We start from the raw sequence: 18,436 nt of genomic DNA, 5'->3' as shown, positions 1-18,436 counted from the left end.
TTAATAAAAAATATTAAAATATTTTTTTATTTTTAAAAAAATATGTTTTATCATTATATATTAATAAATTTAATTTTTTTATTAAAAAAAATTCCTCAAATAACATTTTTTAAATAAACCAAAATTCATCATGCACTTTCGGGTATTTAAACTTTATCTCGAAAAGGGTTTCCCGTACTTAAGTTGGTAAACAATTAAAGACTGAAAGGTCATTCTAATAAATAGTGTGAATATGGTCTGTTTGTTAACTAAATTAAATTATGGCATGAATCTAGATTAAGATTTCTTCTGAAAAAAAAGGAAAACTCTATTCTAGTTTAATTGGTTGGGTATTTAATTGTCAATAATTCCCCATGTTTCTAATAATTAATATTTTCTTTTTATCTATTGTCATTTTAATTTATGATTGTTATAAAGAAAATAATAATTACAACTGTGCCCATAGCCGTCCCTGGCTTAGCCCAACAGACCCACCCAGGGGGCAGACCAGCACCTCCCTCTTTCCTTTTCTTTCTTTCTACCCTAAACCTCATTCTTTCCCACCTCTCTCTCTCTAATTTCTTTTCTTTTTGTTCAAATCCCAAATGACCCAACCCAATGATTGTCATTAAAACATAGAACACTATCTATGCAAGTCTAACTAATGTGTGTTTTTCTTTTTCTTTCTTTGAAATTAAAGGAGTTTGACATCCAAACGAAATCAAATTCGTGACATTTTGATTTCTTAAATTGAAATAATATATGGGCTCCAAAATTTAGACCTAGTCCAAATAAAAAAAAGTATTATTTTTATTATTCTTAATTTTTTGTTTAGGGTGTAGGGATTCTAGATCCACTATGTAAATATATGGATATTGCATGCATACATCTAACATATTAAGTGCAACTACCTTCCAACAAATTTAAATTGCTCACTGAAACTATTTATATTTTGTCATTATGTAGGAAATGTTTAAAATATAATTTGGAATGAATATATATATAGGAGTGTCTATATATTATTGAATTGCAGATGAATGAATAATTGCATGGCCCAGTGAATTTAATATTCTAACTGATTTATAATGAAATGGTTTAATGTTCATGTATAAATAAATGTATTTGTAATATATATATTTATATATAATAATTAAAAAAAAAATTAATCTTTAAAGAGTGGATAGTGAGTTGAGTAGGTAAGAAGGTGGGCAGCTCCTACCATTCTCAACTTCTCCTTCTTTCAACCATTATATATAGTTGGGTAAGTAAGGCACGTGCAAACAAACAAACAAACAACCCCTCTTCTTCTAGATCTTATTTATTATTCATTATATATAATTATGAGTCCTACTATATACCACCACACTCAAATATTACTTCAAATTCTGATTCATCATCATATCATATCATGACTATTACAACCACTGTCCCCGGCACCGTTTGCGTCACCGGAGCCTCCGGCTTCATTGGCTCATGGCTCGTCATGAGACTACTCGAGCGAGGCTACACCGTTCGCGCCACCGTCCGAGACCCAGGTATATAAACATGTTTGTCTGTCTGTCTGTCTATGTGGTGTGGTTATAATTATGGATTGATCAATATATATCAGAGAATCTGAAGAAAGTGAATCATTTGTTGGAATTGCCAAAGGCCGAGACCCATTTGACACTTTGGAAGGCTGACCTCGCTGAAGACGCCAGCTTTGATGAGGCCATTCAAGGCTGCTCTGGTGTTTTCCATGTCGCCACTCCCATGGATTTTGAATCCAAAGATCCCGAGGTACGTAATTTAATAGCTAACTAGATACTCTCTAGCGTGCGAGTCATGCGAGTTAGGCAGCCACCGAGGTCCCCACGACGGGAACTCCCCGCGAATAAAACAAAATGACTTTGTACCCGCAACCTTAATAACACTACTAGATTATTTTTATTAATTTAAATACAAAACTATTATATGTTTTAATCGTATCTTATGCTTACATCACACTTGATCTATTTATTAAACAAAACTATCATAGATAGATTAATCTTAATATTAGTCATTAACCACTAGAGTCAATAGAGGTGTACTATTTAATTAGGCCGCCTTGAAGAAAAGTGAAGTTAATTTTAAAAAATAATAATAATTGATGATAATATAAACAAAAAAATTCATTATTTTTGGTAAGAAAATGATGTTTTTTTTTATTATTAAAATCAGTACCCACTCATCATTTTTATTCAAATAAATTAATATTAAAACAAACATGAGTATGATAGATATAGTTTGTGTGAATTAATATTGTTGCAATGCAGAACGAGGTTATTAAGCCAACAATCGACGGAGTTCTGAGCATCATAAGATCATGCGCGAAAGCAAAGACAGTGAAGAGACTCGTCTTCACATCGTCGGCTGGAACTGTGAACGTCCAAGAGAAACAGCAGCCCGTGTACGACGAAAGCAACTGGAGCGATCTCGACTTCATTAGAGAGAAAAAGATGACTGCATGGATGTACTTTGTGTCCAAGACATTGGCGGAGAAAGCAGCTTGGGAGGCTGCTAAAGAAAACAACATCGATTTCATCAGCATCATTCCGACGCTCGTGGTTGGTCCATTTATCATGCCATCATTCCCACCAAGCCTCATCACTGCTCTTTCTCCCATCACGGGGAATACGCCTCATTACTCCATCATTAAGCAAGGACAGTATGTCCATCTTGACGATCTATGTGAATCTCATATATTCTTATATGAGCACCCTCAAGCCGAGGGAAGATTCATTTGCTCTTCCCATGATGCCACCATCTATGAATTGGCCAAACTAATGAACGAAAAATGGCCAGAGTACAATGTCCCCCAAAAATTTGATGGGATTGATGAGAACAGCTTAACAACAGTGTCTTTCTCCTCAAAGAAGCTGACAGGGTTGGATTTCAAGTTCAAGTATACCTTGGAGGATATGTTCAAGGGAGCCATTGATACCTGCAGGGAGAAAGGACTGCTACCTCATCATTCCATTGAAAACCACCACCAGCCTGAAGCCAATGGAAAAGAAGAAAACCCCATCACCTCCAAATAAAAATTGATCCATTGACCATGTACCAATTTCAATTTATGTCAAGTTCTACGTGTGTTTGTTTATCTCTATGTAAGATGATGTATGCCCCTATCTATCCATCTATGTAGTAACAGAATCACCAATATTAGTGAGAAGATTTGCATCTATTCAAAATATGCATGGTGTTCCCTCTAAATTATTTGAAACTAGATGCAGAGAGAGTGCAGACTTATTTCTCTGCAGTTCCTTCCTTCCTTCGTGAGAGATCAATGTTTTAAACTCAGACTCATCAAAGAAGCTGTTTGAGTTAGTTCTGAGCAGCATGTACTTGGAGCTAAGTTGGAATAGTTTAAAGCTGATTGGGATATGAAGGCAATCTCTTCTTCTGTTAACTTCCTCAAGAACTTTGCCGGATTACCTCCCCACACCTGCATGTGTTAATTTGTTAATAAACATATATGCAGGCAATATCAATGTGATAAATATAGGAAGCTAGTCATGGCCATATCAATGGAAACTGAACACTATCTCACTGACCTATGGTAACATTATCACCAACTATATATAGTTGGCAAAACCTTTCCCGCAAGGTTGGATTTGGCAACATGAAACACCATAGAGTTGTCTTGTATGTTTGTTCCAGCACCGATGCTGATGCTGTTTACATCACCTACACCAACAACACTAATCAGCTGCGGCTACTTTCCCTGCTTTCTTTCTTTGGGTTTTAGACGACAAAACATGTTGCCATTTGGTAGGCACAGACCTTACACACCCATTAAATTTTAACCACGGGAGTCTTGTCATATATGTTCATGAGCGTCCTATGTCTTGATACTGAGAATAAGTAGTAGAATGATCATCAAAGTTCAAAATTTGAATAAGAAGTGAATAGAAGCTCAATTCTAGTGTTTGGACATTATGGGTAGAATAATCATGTTACTATAAGTAAATGTGATGTCTCTGTAGCCTTATCCCAAAGAAAAAACTGGCATATTAAGTACCCAAAATCAAATATGCTAGAAATCAGACTTCATCCTAGAGTTTCTTCACACAAACAGTATTGGGCTTTAGAAGACATTAAGATCCAGTTAAAGAATAGAACTATGGTTATCTTGTAAAAACATACGGTGTTCCTTGGAAGCGGGAGCCGAGGCGGATCAAGGGCTTGTCCTGTCTCGCGGATCCAGAATCCAACGGTGTAGATAGCTCTCCCACAAGAGTCCCCATCTTCTTACATAGATGAATACCGAACAAATGAACCACTCCAGGTCAGTCAGTCAGTCAGGCAAACCCCCCCAGTGTTTTTTTTTTTAACTGTTACTCTCATGTGAAAAAAAGAAATACAATTATTTTTATAAATAAAACCCAAAACAAGCAAGATCAAACAAGGGAAAAGTCATATATATATTGTGTGATTTGATGAATGGGACATGCCTTGTTCAAATCAGTGAGCTTCTGGAAGACTAAAGTAACCCCAGACAGACAAGCAATGTTACCAGCAGTGCTTGAATAGATGGCAGCATATGTCAAGTGGACCCCCTTCAATTGATATGCTGCTGTTGTCTCCCACTTATCAATTAATAAACCTACTAGCTCTAAGCTTCTTCATTGAATTTTGAAATTATTATTATTATTCCTAATTATCTCAAATATATTTATTTATTTATTTATTCTGAGACTCTTCAATTATGAAGAATGGCTTGCACGTTTATTTGGATAGGAGTGAATGAGTGTTAGTTAGCACATCTCCTCATTCTAATTATTCCTATTTTCCTTTTCTGTCACTCCTCTTATAATCCAGGAAACTCCACGTCTCTTATTTTATCGCCAGACAGACAGACAGGAGGAGGTGTTCCAAGCACTGTTCGGCTTAAGCTTTATTATATCTCCGATCTGGATAATACCCCCAACGGCAGCAAGCAGCAGGAGAACCTGATTCACATAGAGGTTTTACAACATTAATTACACGTTAGTTAATACAACGGTTATCTCAATAATATGAAATCATCCTTTGTTTAGATAGATTACATCGTCAAGTTATCTTCATAGATCTGAGACATTATATTTATGCTCTTTCTTACGAGAAAGCTAGCTAGCTAATTGAGATTAAAATGTATTTTGCAGTTCCTAGCATTTCTAATGAATTTCATTGTGCGTGAACTGCGGGAAATGAATGATGCGATGATTGGGAGCATATCAAGGAGAAGAAGATGTTGGCGTAGACAGAAATTGTCACACATTGCCCCTGATGTTTCTCCATGTGAGTTTGAGTGTGAGTCAGAACCAGAACCAGAGCTAGTTGACAAAGGACAGTGGGCAAACTTGCCTACAGAATTGCTTTCGGATATAATAAGCAGAGTTGAAGAGAGTGAAGCTTCATGGCCTGCAAGGAATGCTGTGGTTTCTTGTGCTTCGGTTTGCAAATCTTGGAGAGATATTACAAAGGAGATCGTCAAGACACCGGAGCAGTGTGGAAGACTCACCTTTCCCATTTCATTGAAACAGGTAAGAGTTTTGTTTGCTCTTTCCTTTGTAATGGTGTATAGACTCACCTTTCATTGCGTATTTTAGCCGGGATCTCGAGATTCTCCAATTCAATGCTTTATCAAAAGGGACAGGACAGCCTCCATTTATCGGCTCTACTTAGGTCTAACCCCTTGTAAGTAGTAGTAGTAGTAGTGCATCTCTGCTTTTGGTGGTTGCCAGATTTGTTAAAACCTCATTTTGTTCCTACCTTCATTCATTCATTCATCTAATCGTATTTGAAACAGCTGAGAACGGAAATGAAAAACTATTATTGGCTGCTAGAAGGATCAGAAGGACGACCAGAACTGAATTCATAATATCCCTCCCCCTGGTTCAGGACAACTTTTCTAGTAATATCGGGAAACTCAAGTCCAACTTCGTGGGCACCAAATTCACCGTTTACGACACCAAGCTTAATAGCAGGTCGGGTAAAGAAGGGTTATTCCGTACCAAGAAGAAACTTCCTCCAAGATCACATCCAACCTCTAGTAACAAAATCGCAACGGTTTCTTATGAGTTTAACCTCTTAAGAACCAGAGGACCTAGGAGAATGCAATGTGTCATCAACTCTATTCCAATTTCCTCCATTCAAGAGGGAGGAATTGCTCCAACGCCCACATCACTTTCAGATCATGATCTCAATGATGATGAGAAGAAACCTTCATCTTCTTCCTCATCAGAAGAACCGCTGATGTTAAGAAACAAGTTGCCCAGATGGCACGAACAGCTACAATGCTGGTGCCTGAATTTCAAAGGGCGTGTGACGGTTGCTTCAGTCAAGAACTTCCAGCTCTCGGTAGCTGTGGATTCATCACTTCCTAATGTTCCTTTGTCTGAGAAAGAAAAGGTGATATTACAATTTGGAAAGATTGGAAAAGACATCTTCACCATGGATTACAGCTACCCACTTTCTGCTTTCCAAGCCTTTGCTATTTGCCTGAGTAGCTTCGACACCAAATCAGTCTGCGACTAATATATATCATTCCTTCTTTATTCACTATTTGTTGTATTATATCCTATATCCAAACTCTCTCCCGGTTTAAATGAAATGCTTCTTTAGACTTTTCAAACTATACAAGACAAACAAACACTAACTTCAAAATGGTGTATGAATGGATTCAACACAAACTAACAACAGTACAAACTAATTAATACATACCACATAAGATGAACGATTTCTCAAGCTTGCTTTCTAGTGAACTGGTAGAAAGAAACTCCTCTCCTAGATCTATCCAATGGACTATCAGAATGTATGATCGCAACATCAAACAGCTTCCTCGCCTTCTTAAAGAAACACGACTCTTTCTTCCACCTCTTTAAATGCGCCATCACGAACTTCAACGGCTTCCTTTCCTTCCCTTCATCACATCCAATCAACAAGTAACGTAGCGTTTGAATTAAAGGATCATACAAATGATTGTGATACACAACATCTGATGCAATTATCAGATCAAAATCCCGCCCAACCGTCTCCATATGATCGATTTCCCCCCAAGCTAGGGCAGCCGCCACTATACTTCCGCCATGTTTGGTTACCATTTCAGAATTAGCCTCGACATTATACTGGAGGTTCTCAATCACGTGTGGAAGTTCCGTGACCGTGACATCAGCTTTTAAAACGGCCGCCATGGCTATTCCGGCAAGTCCGGTGCCGGAACCGAGCTCGAGAATGCGCAGTTGACGTCCGCTGCTGATTTCGACGGAGGATGCTAGAGGACTGGTGGTTGGATTAGAATGGTGTTGATTGAGGAGATTGACGAAGGAGGTGGCTGCTGGCCATAGCTGGAAGGAGATACCTAAGGATCTGAGCTGCCGGATCACGACCGTTGCATCGATCGAAGAGAGAGGATAAATGTCGAGCTGTTCAACTGGTTCATCATGTAGTTGAACGGAGGGAAATTGCTGAGCGGATATAACGATCTCACCATCGTCGTCTTCGTCTGAAGAAGTAGAAGGAAAGAGAGCTGAGAGAGAAGCGACTTCATCTTCTTCTGGATTGTTGTCCATTGCAGTTTCTGCACCCGGTTTGCCATTCGGGTTTTCCAAGACATCATACAAGTAGGGCTCGAAATACGTAAATGAAATGGGCTGGGCTAGAATGTACTTCCTCTTATATTATTGGGCCTCAAAGAAATAACATTATATTTGAAAATCCGGGTGGATTCGAACCACCAAAACCTCTCAGATGCAATCTGAGTGCTCTTACCATTTAGAGCTTACGGATCTATTATCATAAGCCAATTTGATTCATGAAATAAATTACTGAATCATCTTTTCAATACTATAAAACTTTTGAGGGCTGCAATAAAAATAGTTTGTGTAATTTAAACACAATTTTTATTGTTTAAAAGATATGGTATAAGTATTTTTTTAAATTAATTATGTTCAATATATGATTTAATTTTGATATATGTGTATGTATATATTACAGAAGAATGAAGATAACAACAAACCATGTTGAAGCATTAGAGAATACTACTCCTTCCATTGGGGTGGTGTTTGAGTGATGAAGCAGTTCCATATCTTCATTTTCTTCATCCATCAACAGCAGCTTGCACAATTATAGAATAGGAGAAACATCAACAGATGATTTATTACTAAAAAAACAAACACCACAATAAGGATCATAGTTCATGAATGGAGGAAGTGTGACAAAAACGTTCAAACTAAATCATAATCCAAACAGTATTAAGGATTGGGAATGATTCCATTTGTGCTGCTGATTGATACACTAAATAGAGTTTTAACTGACTTAAAAAGCAACCATCTTCAGGCCTTTAGTTAAGATTGACAACCATCTCAAGTATTCTGGTCTACACAATCCAACAAATCTCCATGATGATGATGATAGATGAGAACAGCCATTTCCTTACATCTCTGCAAACAAAACATTACAAGAAAATAAAAATGGTCAAAATCATTGAAAGAAACAAAGAACATAATAAAATGAAGGGAACAACTTCAGATATAAGAAACCTGTCATTACAAGATGTGACCATTGTTCTGCTGCAACATCCACTTCTAGCTTCACAGCACAGCATCAGCTACCTCCATCTCGAACAGTAATCACTCTTCATCCTCTTAAGTATTACATAATAGCATTACCCAACAAACCCAACTACCTTAGCATCTAATCTCTACCTCAACAGTGTTTAATAAGTCCATATACTATCTTTAGCAAACCATTAAATAACTGTTTGCTTCTAACTCGATAAATAAAAAAGAAAATTGAAAACATAACAATTGTAGAGATGTGAATAGTATTAATTCTTATTCAAGGAACTCTTTGCTATTGTGCTTTAATATATCCATGTCCAATTATAAAATTTTGAGAGAATTTATATTAGTGTGATTGCATTTGCATATATCTTGATCTTGTCTTTAAACATTTGCTAAAAGAGATATCAATCTTTGATTTAGATTCATTCATGCATTATCTAAATGGTAAGTATATGATTTGCGATTACCTCTTTCAAGATGCTAGTGAGAAGACATGTGCCGTTGGTGCTAGTGAAGATTTGGAAGAGCAGTAACAAAGATAGGGAAGAGAAAGAGACACAATCACACACACACAACAAAGTGAAGGCAGAGAATCCGGGCAATCCCCGTGCAATCTCCCCTCCACACCAAAAAAGGGCACCTTTTATTAAATTTATGGACCTGCCAAGCAAGCGCACCTGACATGGCAAAGGTCCGAGGAAGAACACAAAAGATCCTATCTAATAGTTATCCAGAATTCTTTTTTACATCTTCCAAAACTTCCCAACAGTTATCCTTCAAGTCAGCTTCAAGGACTTCAAATCATCTTACATAGATCATGACGAAATCGTGCAGCCGTCCCATAATCAATCGATTGAATAGCTTCCTGCAACCAAAAGAACAAATCTTTTACACCTCTATAGAATAACCCTTACACGGATTGATGAAATCATGAATACAATAGTATACCTAGAGGATAATTCCATAACCTAACAAGAAAATCAAGAAAACAAATCAGAAGATCGGTTGAATTTTATTAGCGTATACCTCAACTGGATCTACATGGATGGGATTATAACAAAAGCCAATGAACGATAATCCGATTTGATGAAAGCACGAGTCAATCCCACCTAACTTTGATCATACCAAATAACAGATCAAACCTGGATCTATACAAAAAAAAATTACCAGAGAATTGATTGTTCATGACAAAAGATATGAAGGATCTCGCGCCGCTTGTCTTCATAAGAAGAGAGAGAAAGAGAAGGAATTGATAATGCAAGAAGAAGGAGAAGGATGAACCCTAACTTATAGGGAAAATTAACGGATGAGATTACAGGAGGCGGAAGAAAAAAAATTAGACGGTCCGATTTTAACGCTGACCTAATAAAAGTTTGACGCGTATGTAGCGTTATTGCGTTAGACTCACGCATAGACTAATATACCTAACAAACACGTCTCCTAATTAATTAATTAATATATTATAACAATCTTCTAGAGAATACCACCAAGTACAAGTACAGCTAAATAATATATTTTATTCGATTATTTAAATTAAAATCTCATCATCAATTTATATAGCTTATTTCATTAAATAATTTAAAAAATTATTACTTGTCAAAATTAGAAAATAGATTGGGGGTAATTGTAATTTATATTTGATTAAATTAAAAAGCTGCAACAGATGACATGTAATGTAATAGAAATTATTCTTTATAGTTATGAAAGTCATTTTAATAAAGCAAACAAATGCAATTGCAGAAGAATGAGATAATAATAAAAAAAATTCACCAAAGTTATACCTCTAGTACAACATTTTTGAACTACTACAGCCTCCTATCCTATCTTATTGAACAAAATTTTAATATCTATTAAGAAAAATCCGGGTGGACTCGAACCACCAAACCTCTTAGATTGAGTGCTCTTGCCAATTGGAGCTTGCGGATCTATCAATAATTTGATTAAACTATTATTTAAATCGTTAATAGCTAGTTTTATATGATAATATATATTAACAGAACATTAGACTAATAATATTATTTCACCCAAATAATGAAGCAAGAAGTGACTCACTTACTTGGATTGATGCTGCAGTTGAGCAAATGGGCTTCATCTTGGATACTTCCATTCCACCAAATCTACTAATACAAGGAAGGAAGATCATAGATAGAATCTCAGCCTCTTTCCCTAAACCTAATACAAGATAGGAAGCTTTCCCACAAATGATTAACCATATCCACATTGAAGAAAACCTACAGCACATTTTTAAAATATAACTCTTTGGAAAGTCATTATATCCTTATTTTGATGACCCGTCATCAATAATTTACCAGGAGATGAAGACACACAAAAGATATTCTTATGGAAATGCAAAATCAAGATATAGCTTACAGGTTGGAAGAAAGGCAAATAAGTTTTTAATCATCAACACCATATTGCCCCCGTTCAACATTGATTTACGTCAATATGCAATTTACCTGCATGATACTACATCTCTTAATGCAGGAAGAATCCAGTAAACTACAACATTCGAGGCCCCGCACACATTCAAATTTCCTCTTCAACTATAACAATAATCTTCAAGAAGGCTTCCATAACAGTTACAAATAGTAAAGGAGAAAAGGATACATGCATCTATAACCTGAGAAAGAACCCCTTAACCCTTTAGACTCTAGCTGATGACCACAAAGAATCTAGTAGCCAAGATGTAAAATGACATGTTTGAGACTTCCAATTCAACCACTACTGAAGATTAAGAATGCCTAGTTCTGTCCGTCCCTCAAAACATAGAGTAATAAAGAATACAAGATAATATTAATAATAAGAAACAATTAAAACTGAACACCACAATTAACATATAGATAGAAAGTCAGTTCATAGCTGAAAGTTTATACCAAAATACCAACTATAATAATCCAAATAGTGTTTAGGAATTGGGGAAGAATCAATATGATATTGATTAGTCACTAAATTGAATATTCGGCTAAGCAGATATAGACTTCTACCAAGAAAGAGATCTAGGCATTAAGTTAAGATTGACAAAACAAGGAGAACCATCTCAAGTGCAAGTCTTCTTGAGATACATAGTCTTCTTGTATAGCCCCTTTGCTTATAGCTTGGCTTTACACAACAGCATAGCAAGCAGCCACTTCGTAACTCTTGCAACTATTTATGAAAGTGTTCCTGAAAATTTTACAAAAAAAAAAAATACTTAATTAGCATAAAATGTGACCAGCAGGCAGCAGCACAATAAAATTAAAAGTATCTTCAGATATAAGAAACTTGCCCAAGAGAAAATGTGATCAAATGTGCAGCTGTACCCTCCAAACCTAGCTTTTCATATCGAAATTGTACAGGACCCCAATATCAGAAATCTTCTTCTTCAACAGTATTATCTTCCAGGTGCTTCTCTTCCTCTAGTTGCCAAACAATTCCAACTATAGCATCTAAACTATACCTCGAGGGTATAAATTCAATAACAAACCATTCAAACATATATTGGTGTCTTATCTAAACAAATTCCAACGATAGCATCTGAACTCTAACTCAAGGGTATAAATTCACTAACAAACCGTTCAAATAAAACTGTTGGTGTCTAATATAAACAAAAACAATAACATTAACAAGCTAGAAATATAAATAAATATAACAATTTCCAATTATATTCTTATTAAAGGAATTCTTTTCAAGCTTGTTCATTTACAACTTATAATAGGATTGACAAGTTTTTGAGAGGATTATACCACCAATGGAACCAAGTGGAGGTAATCTTATACCAACACACAGAAATCTTGATTTAGAAGATCGAACTCTTAATATACAACATAATTCAACATCGTTATAAGAGATATTAATGGGTTAATGTATTTGATTTAGAATCGTACGATGTTAAATGTTATTACCTTTCAGATATTGAAGCATGATGGCGTTAAAATTTATCTTATCTGTATGCAATTGGAGAGTGAATGCATGCCGATGGTGCTAGTGAATGTTGATCAGATTCGCAGGGCAGTAAGATGGAAAAAGAAGAGACGCAGAAGAAAACACACACACACACACACAAACAAACACGGTGAAGGCAGAGACCCTGGGCAATCCCCATGCAATCTCCCCTCACAAAAAAAAAAAGACACTTTTATTATATCATTCATTGACCTGCCAAGCAAGCGCACCTGACATGGCAAAGGTCTGAGGGACACAAAAGATCATCTAGAACACCACCCTTAAACTGCCATATCTAATAGAATGGAAGATATATAATCGCAAGTCCAGCATCATCTTTAATATCTTCAAAAACTTCTCACATTTATCCTTCAACTCAGCTTCATGCCATATTTCTCATTGATGAAGGCGTGCACGAGTCCCATAATTCAGTGAATTGCTTTCTACAATCAACAAATAATTAGAACACAGATCTTTGTAAACAAAGATCCACAAAAACAAATCTTGAATCACAACAGAGATACTAAAAATATATATTTAAAAAGATAATTCCATAATTTCACAAGAAAACAAACCGAAGATCGTCTGAAAAGTATTAGCATATACCACCGTAGCTTCATTGGGTGTTCAAGCAAACACAGCATCAACGCTTAAACACCAACGAATCCATCGAAAACAACTATGATGATTGATGATCGCCCAAGTCAACTGGCCTTCTTTCAACTGGGTCTACATCTGATTATAATAAAAACAATAATACCGTAAAAAAGATCGTCAGTTACTAACCCTGGATAAGAAGGGTTTGGAAATCTAATTATGAAGGCATACCTCACGAATTATCCTTCCGATAAAGCACGAGTCTAAAATTATCATGACCTACAACAACAGATTGAAAGACATAAGCATAACCTAGATCTAGAGCAAGAAAAACCTGTGATTTGACCTGTTAATAAGCTCCTCTTCCCGTCACTAAGTAGAGCAAAAAAAAATCGATTATGCAAAAAATTATAATTGGGAACCTAACTTATATAGAATTAGGTACCGCCTAGCTTTTCCTTGAAGCAAATATCTCCAAGTTATGAAATAAATAAATTATATTTTATTTTATTTTATTTATACTAATTTATTTTTATTATTATCTTATTTTATTTTTAGTTAAAATAATTGAAGCACTATATATATTTATTTATGTATTCAGATATAAAATATTTAAAATTTTTATATTTTTTATTTAAATTATTATATTAGTAAAATTATATTTTTATGTATTTAATATTATTTTTAATTTTAAAAAACTCATTTTCTTATAACTTTAATTTTAACAAAATAACTAACAAGGTTATTACATTAAAAAAATATATATTTTTACTGTCACATTTTTATTTTAAAATATAAACATATTTATTTATTTAAAATTTTCTTTATAACGATAAAGCTCGAGTCTAACATTTATCCTGACATACAACAGATTAAAAGACGTATGTATAACCTAGATCTAGAAGAAGAAAAAAACATAAGATTTGATTTGCAAATAATAATCTCAACATAAATAAAACAGAACCTAACTTATATAGAATTAAGTAAGGTGGTTAATTCAATCGAGCCCAAAAGTAAATTTTCATTGACACAAATATCTCCATAAAATAAATAAATAAATTATTTTATTTTATTTCTACTAATTTATTTTTATTATTCTCTAATTTTAATTTATTTATTTTTAGTTACAATAATTGAAGCACTATATATATTTACTTATGTATTCAGATATAAAATATTTAGAATTTCTATATTTTTTATTTAAATTATTATATTAGTAAAATAATTTTATTATATATTTAATATTTTTAATTTAAAAAATCTCAATTTCTTATAACTTTAATTTTAACAAAATAACTCACAAGGTTATAACATTAAAAAAAAAATACTATTTAAACTGTCGCATTTTTAATTTAAAAGATAAACATATTCTTTCTATTTATGTATAACCTAGATCTAGAGAAGAAAAACACAACATAAACATTAAACAGAGCAAAAATGAATCGATTATGCAAGAAAAATAATTGCTGGTGTTATTTGATACAATACATATAAAATAAAAGTATATATAGCTAATGAAAACAGACCATATCTCCTTAAGAAGATATTAGAGGAATCTATCACATCTTTGACCTATTCTACAAATAAATTTGTTACATTTACACAACATAATATTTCTTGCTTTCCACTTTTGATTATGAATGAAAACTCGACCTTTCTTTAAAAAAAAAATATTTTATTTCCCCAAGTAAAATTAACATTGACTAACTTATAGACAAAGTGATCCAATAAAATGCAACATGAGTACCACACAAATTATTTATTAAGGCTAACATTATGCATCAACTTCATAACATTTACCCTTCAGGAAAAACCAACCTGTGAATGAGAGTCTACAGATGTCAAAAACCTCAAAGAGACAAAACGAAGAGGTTCGAGATTATTCTTTAAAATTTATTAAGAAAAACTATATACCAGCGAGTGCGGGAACCCAACTCTCAACTCAGTCATATTAAGCAATTATTATATATATAGTTTAGATATCCAGGAAAGTAGAAAAATCCGGGTGGACTCGAACCACCAAACCTCTCAGATCTGAGTGCTCTTGCCAATTGGAGCTTACGGATCTATCAATAATTTGATTAAACTATAATTTAAATCATTATTAGCTAGTTTTTCAATGTTCACACAAATCAAATAAAACTACAAATTTCAGCAATAGTACCTTCTGCTGATCATATTAATGTATTACCAATTTATCTCGATTTTTCACTACATTGACTTACTTAATTTGTATGAAAGCTGCAACAAAATAGTTTTATATGATAAATGTATAAACAGAACATTAGACTAATATTATTCACTCAAATAATTAAGCAAGAGACTAACTTACTTGGAGTGATGCAGTTGTGGAGCAAATGAGCTTCATCTTGCATACTTCCATTCCACCAAATCTACTAATACAAGACAGGAAAACAATATAGATAGAATCTCAGTCTCATTCCCTAAACCTAATACAATGAAAGAAGCTTTCCCACAAAGGATCAAACATATCCACATTGAAGAAAACCAAATCTACACCTCCAAAACTATCATTTGTGTAAAACAAAACAAGATGAGGTGTAAAAGCTTAGTCCATAAGACTATCATTTATAGTGTAATACCTTTATAACATCATTTTATAAAATATAACTTTTTGGAAAGTCATTATATCCTTGATTTTGATGCCCCATCATCGGTAATTTACCAGGAGATGATGACACACAAAAGATATTCTTATGGAAATGCAAAATCAAGATATAGCTTAAAGGTTGGAAGAAAGGTAAATAAGTTTTTAATCTTCAACACCATAGTTCCCCCCATTTGATAATTACCTTCCATAACGTCAATATGCAATTTACCTGCATGATACTTCATCTCCTAGTGCAGGAAGAATCCAGTAAACCACATCTCTTAGTGCAGGAAGAATCCAGTAAACCACAACATTTGAGGTCCGGTACACAAACAAATTTCCTCTTCAACTATAGCAATAATCTTCAAGAAAGCTTCCATAACAGTTACAAATAGTAAAGGACAAAAAGGATACATGCATCCACAACCCGAGAAAGAACCCCTTAGAGTCTAGCTGATGACCAAGGAGAATCTAGTAGCCAAGTTGTAAAACAACAGTAAAAATGACATGTTTGAGAATTCCAATTCAACCACTACTGAATATTAAGAATGCCAAGTTCTGTCCGTCCCTCAAAACAAGGAGTAAAGAATACAATAAAATATTAATAATAAGAAACAATTAAAACTAAACACTACAATTAACATATAGATAGAAAAAAGTTAGCTCAAAGTATATACCAAAAGACCAACTAAGATAATCCAAATAGTGTTTTAGGATTGGGGAAGAATCAATATGATATTGATTGGTCACTAAATTCAATATTCAGCTAATCAGAAATTGACTTCTACCAAGTAAGACATCCAGGCAAACCATCTCAAGTGCAAGTCTTCTTCTTGAAATACATAGTCTTCTTGTATTGCCACTTTGCTTATGGCTTGGCTTTACACAACAGCAAGCAGCCACTTCGTAACTCTGGCAACTATTAATGAAGGTTTTCCTGAAAATTTTAAAAAAAGAAAGAAAAAAAAATACTTAATTAGCATAAAATGTGACCAGCAGGCAGCAACACAATAAAATTAAAATATATTCAGATACAAGAAACTTGCCCAAGAGAAGATGTGATGAAATGTGCAGCTGTAACCTCCAAAACTAGCTTCATATAGAAATTGTACAGAAGGATCCCAATCGTTTGAATTCGAAGCATTACAGCACCATAGAGCACAATATCAGAAATCTTCTTCTTCAACAGTATTAACTTCCAGGTGCTGCTCTTCCTCTAGTAGTACATAATATCATAATCAAACAATTCCAACTATAGCATCTTAACTCTACCTCAAGGGTATAAATTCAATAACAAACCATTCAAATATCAATGGGTGTCTTGTCTAAACAAATTCCAACTATAGCGTCTCAACTCTACCTCTAGGACATAAATTCACTAACAAAAACCATTCAAATAATACTATTGGTGTCTAATATAAACAATAACATTAACAAGCTAGTAAGAAAAATAAATATAATAATTCCCAATTAGGCAAGCAGATATTCTTATTACAGAAACCCTTTTCAAGCTTGTTCATTTACAACTTATTAAAAGATTCACATGTTTGAAGATTATAACTGAAACAAGTTTTTGATTACATACCACCAATGGAACCAAGTGGAGGTAATCTTATACCAACCCACAGAAATCTTGATTTAGAAGAGAGGACTCTTAATACACAACATATTTCAACATCGTTATAAGAGATATCAATGGCATTAATGTATTTGATTTAGAATCGTACAATGTTAAATGTTATTACCTTCCAGATATTGAAGCATGATGGCGTTAAAATTAATCTTATCTGTAGGTAATTGGAGAGTGAATGCATGCAGATGGTGCTAGTGAATGTTGATCGGATTCGCAGGACAGTAAGACGGTAAAGGAAGAGACAGAATAAAACACACACACACACGCAAAACACGGTGAAGGCAGAGACCCTGGGCAATCCCCATGCGATCTCCCTCCACAAAAAGAAAGACACTTTTATTATATGATTGACCTGCCAAGCAAGCGCACCTGACATGGCAAAGGTCCGAGGAACACAAAAGATCATATAGAACACAACCGTGGAACAACCATATCTAATAGAACATCCACGTCCAGCATCATCTTTAAATCTTCCAAAACTTCTCACATTTATCCTTCAAGCCTTACTTCTCATTGGGACTCGCTAATTGGTAATATGGTATTAATTGATGAAGGCGTGCACCAGTTCCTTAATTCATTGAATTGCTTCCTACACCAAAAAAATAATCAGAAAAACAAATCTTTGTAAACAAACCTCCATAAAAAATTTACACGGATTCAAATCCCGATTCACAATATACATTTAAAAGGATAATTACATAATTTCGCAAGAAGACAAACCGAAGATCGGATGAATCGAATTTAGCATATACCACCACCGAAGCTGCATTGTGTGTTCAAACAAACACAGAGTCAACGCTTAAACGCCGCTATGATGATTGATGATCGCCCAAGACAGGACCTCTTTCTTTCAATTGGATCTACATCTGATTATAATAAAAACAATAATACCGTAGAAAAGATCGCCAAATAAGAAGGGTTTGGAAATCTAATTATGAATGCATACCTCACGAACCATCCGATAAACATGAGTCAACAGATCATAACATTTAACATTGAAAGATGTCTCTATAACCTGGATCTAGGACAAAAGAATCTGAGATTTGACTTGTAAAGATCATCTCCGTGCTCCTCTTCGCGAACAAAACAGAATCGATCATGACATAAGGAAAAAAAATGGGGAACCCT

General features: G+C 34.4%; 3 protein-coding genes and 2 long non-coding RNA genes across 6 annotated transcripts; 2 read left to right on the top strand and 3 right to left on the bottom strand.

Moving 5' to 3' along the window:
- The first annotated feature begins 1,350 nt into the window (after window positions 1–1,350).
- LOC124915190 (dihydroflavonol 4-reductase-like) lies at window positions 1,351–3,191 on the top strand. Its single transcript, XM_047455862.1, has 3 exons — window positions 1,351–1,514; window positions 1,589–1,758; window positions 2,274–3,191. The coding sequence occupies exons 1-3, from the start codon at window positions 1,388–1,390 to the stop codon at window positions 3,036–3,038; spliced, it is 1,062 nt and encodes a 353-aa protein (XP_047311818.1). The 5' UTR covers window positions 1,351–1,387; the 3' UTR covers window positions 3,039–3,191.
- Window positions 3,192–5,144: 1,953 nt separating this feature from the next.
- Window positions 5,145–6,539, top strand: LOC124915189 (tubby-like F-box protein 2). Its single transcript, XM_047455861.1, has 3 exons — window positions 5,145–5,525; window positions 5,592–5,679; window positions 5,792–6,539. Exons 1-3 carry the CDS (start codon window positions 5,160–5,162, stop codon window positions 6,517–6,519), a joined length of 1,182 nt encoding a protein of 393 aa, XP_047311817.1. The 5' UTR covers window positions 5,145–5,159; the 3' UTR covers window positions 6,520–6,539.
- A 43-nt stretch (window positions 6,540–6,582) lies between these two features.
- On the bottom strand, window positions 6,583–9,944 carry LOC124915191 (protein-lysine methyltransferase METTL21C). 2 transcript variants are annotated; one of them, XR_007096844.1, is made up of 4 exons: window positions 9,573–9,812; window positions 9,014–9,411; window positions 8,523–8,626; window positions 8,122–8,423 (listed from the first exon to the last, which is right to left on the bottom strand). XR_007096844.1 is itself a non-coding variant. In XM_047455863.1 (3 exons), the coding sequence occupies exon 3, from the start codon at window positions 7,551–7,553 to the stop codon at window positions 6,726–6,728; it is 828 nt and encodes a 275-aa protein (XP_047311819.1). In that variant the 5' UTR covers window positions 7,554–8,097; window positions 9,014–9,411; window positions 9,573–9,944; the 3' UTR covers window positions 6,583–6,725. The 2 variants fall into 2 exon arrangements, 1 of the variants encoding a protein (XP_047311819.1); XM_047455863.1 differs by lacking the exons at window positions 8,122–8,423; window positions 8,523–8,626 and adding an exon at window positions 6,583–8,097 and having other exon boundaries at window positions 9,573–9,944.
- Window positions 9,945–12,169: 2,225 nt separating this feature from the next.
- On the bottom strand, window positions 12,170–13,451 carry LOC124916520. The gene is made up of 2 exons (XR_007096879.1): window positions 13,296–13,451; window positions 12,170–13,196 (listed from the first exon to the last, which is right to left on the bottom strand). It is a non-coding gene; the product is annotated as an uncharacterized LOC124916520 (long non-coding RNA).
- Window positions 13,452–17,141: 3,690 nt separating this feature from the next.
- LOC124916521 lies at window positions 17,142–18,420 on the bottom strand. Its single transcript, XR_007096880.1, has 3 exons — window positions 18,255–18,420; window positions 18,007–18,174; window positions 17,142–17,897 (listed from the first exon to the last, which is right to left on the bottom strand). It is a non-coding gene; the product is annotated as an uncharacterized LOC124916521 (long non-coding RNA).
- Window positions 18,421–18,436: the final 16 nt, after the last annotated feature.

This window comes from Impatiens glandulifera, chromosome 9, assembly GCF_907164915.1.
Source record: "Impatiens glandulifera chromosome 9, dImpGla2.1, whole genome shotgun sequence".
Lineage (NCBI taxonomy): Eukaryota > Viridiplantae > Streptophyta > Magnoliopsida > Ericales > Balsaminaceae > Impatiens > Impatiens glandulifera.
Note: the sequence above shows the minus strand (reverse complement) of the source record. Positions and strands in the feature narration are given on the sequence as shown.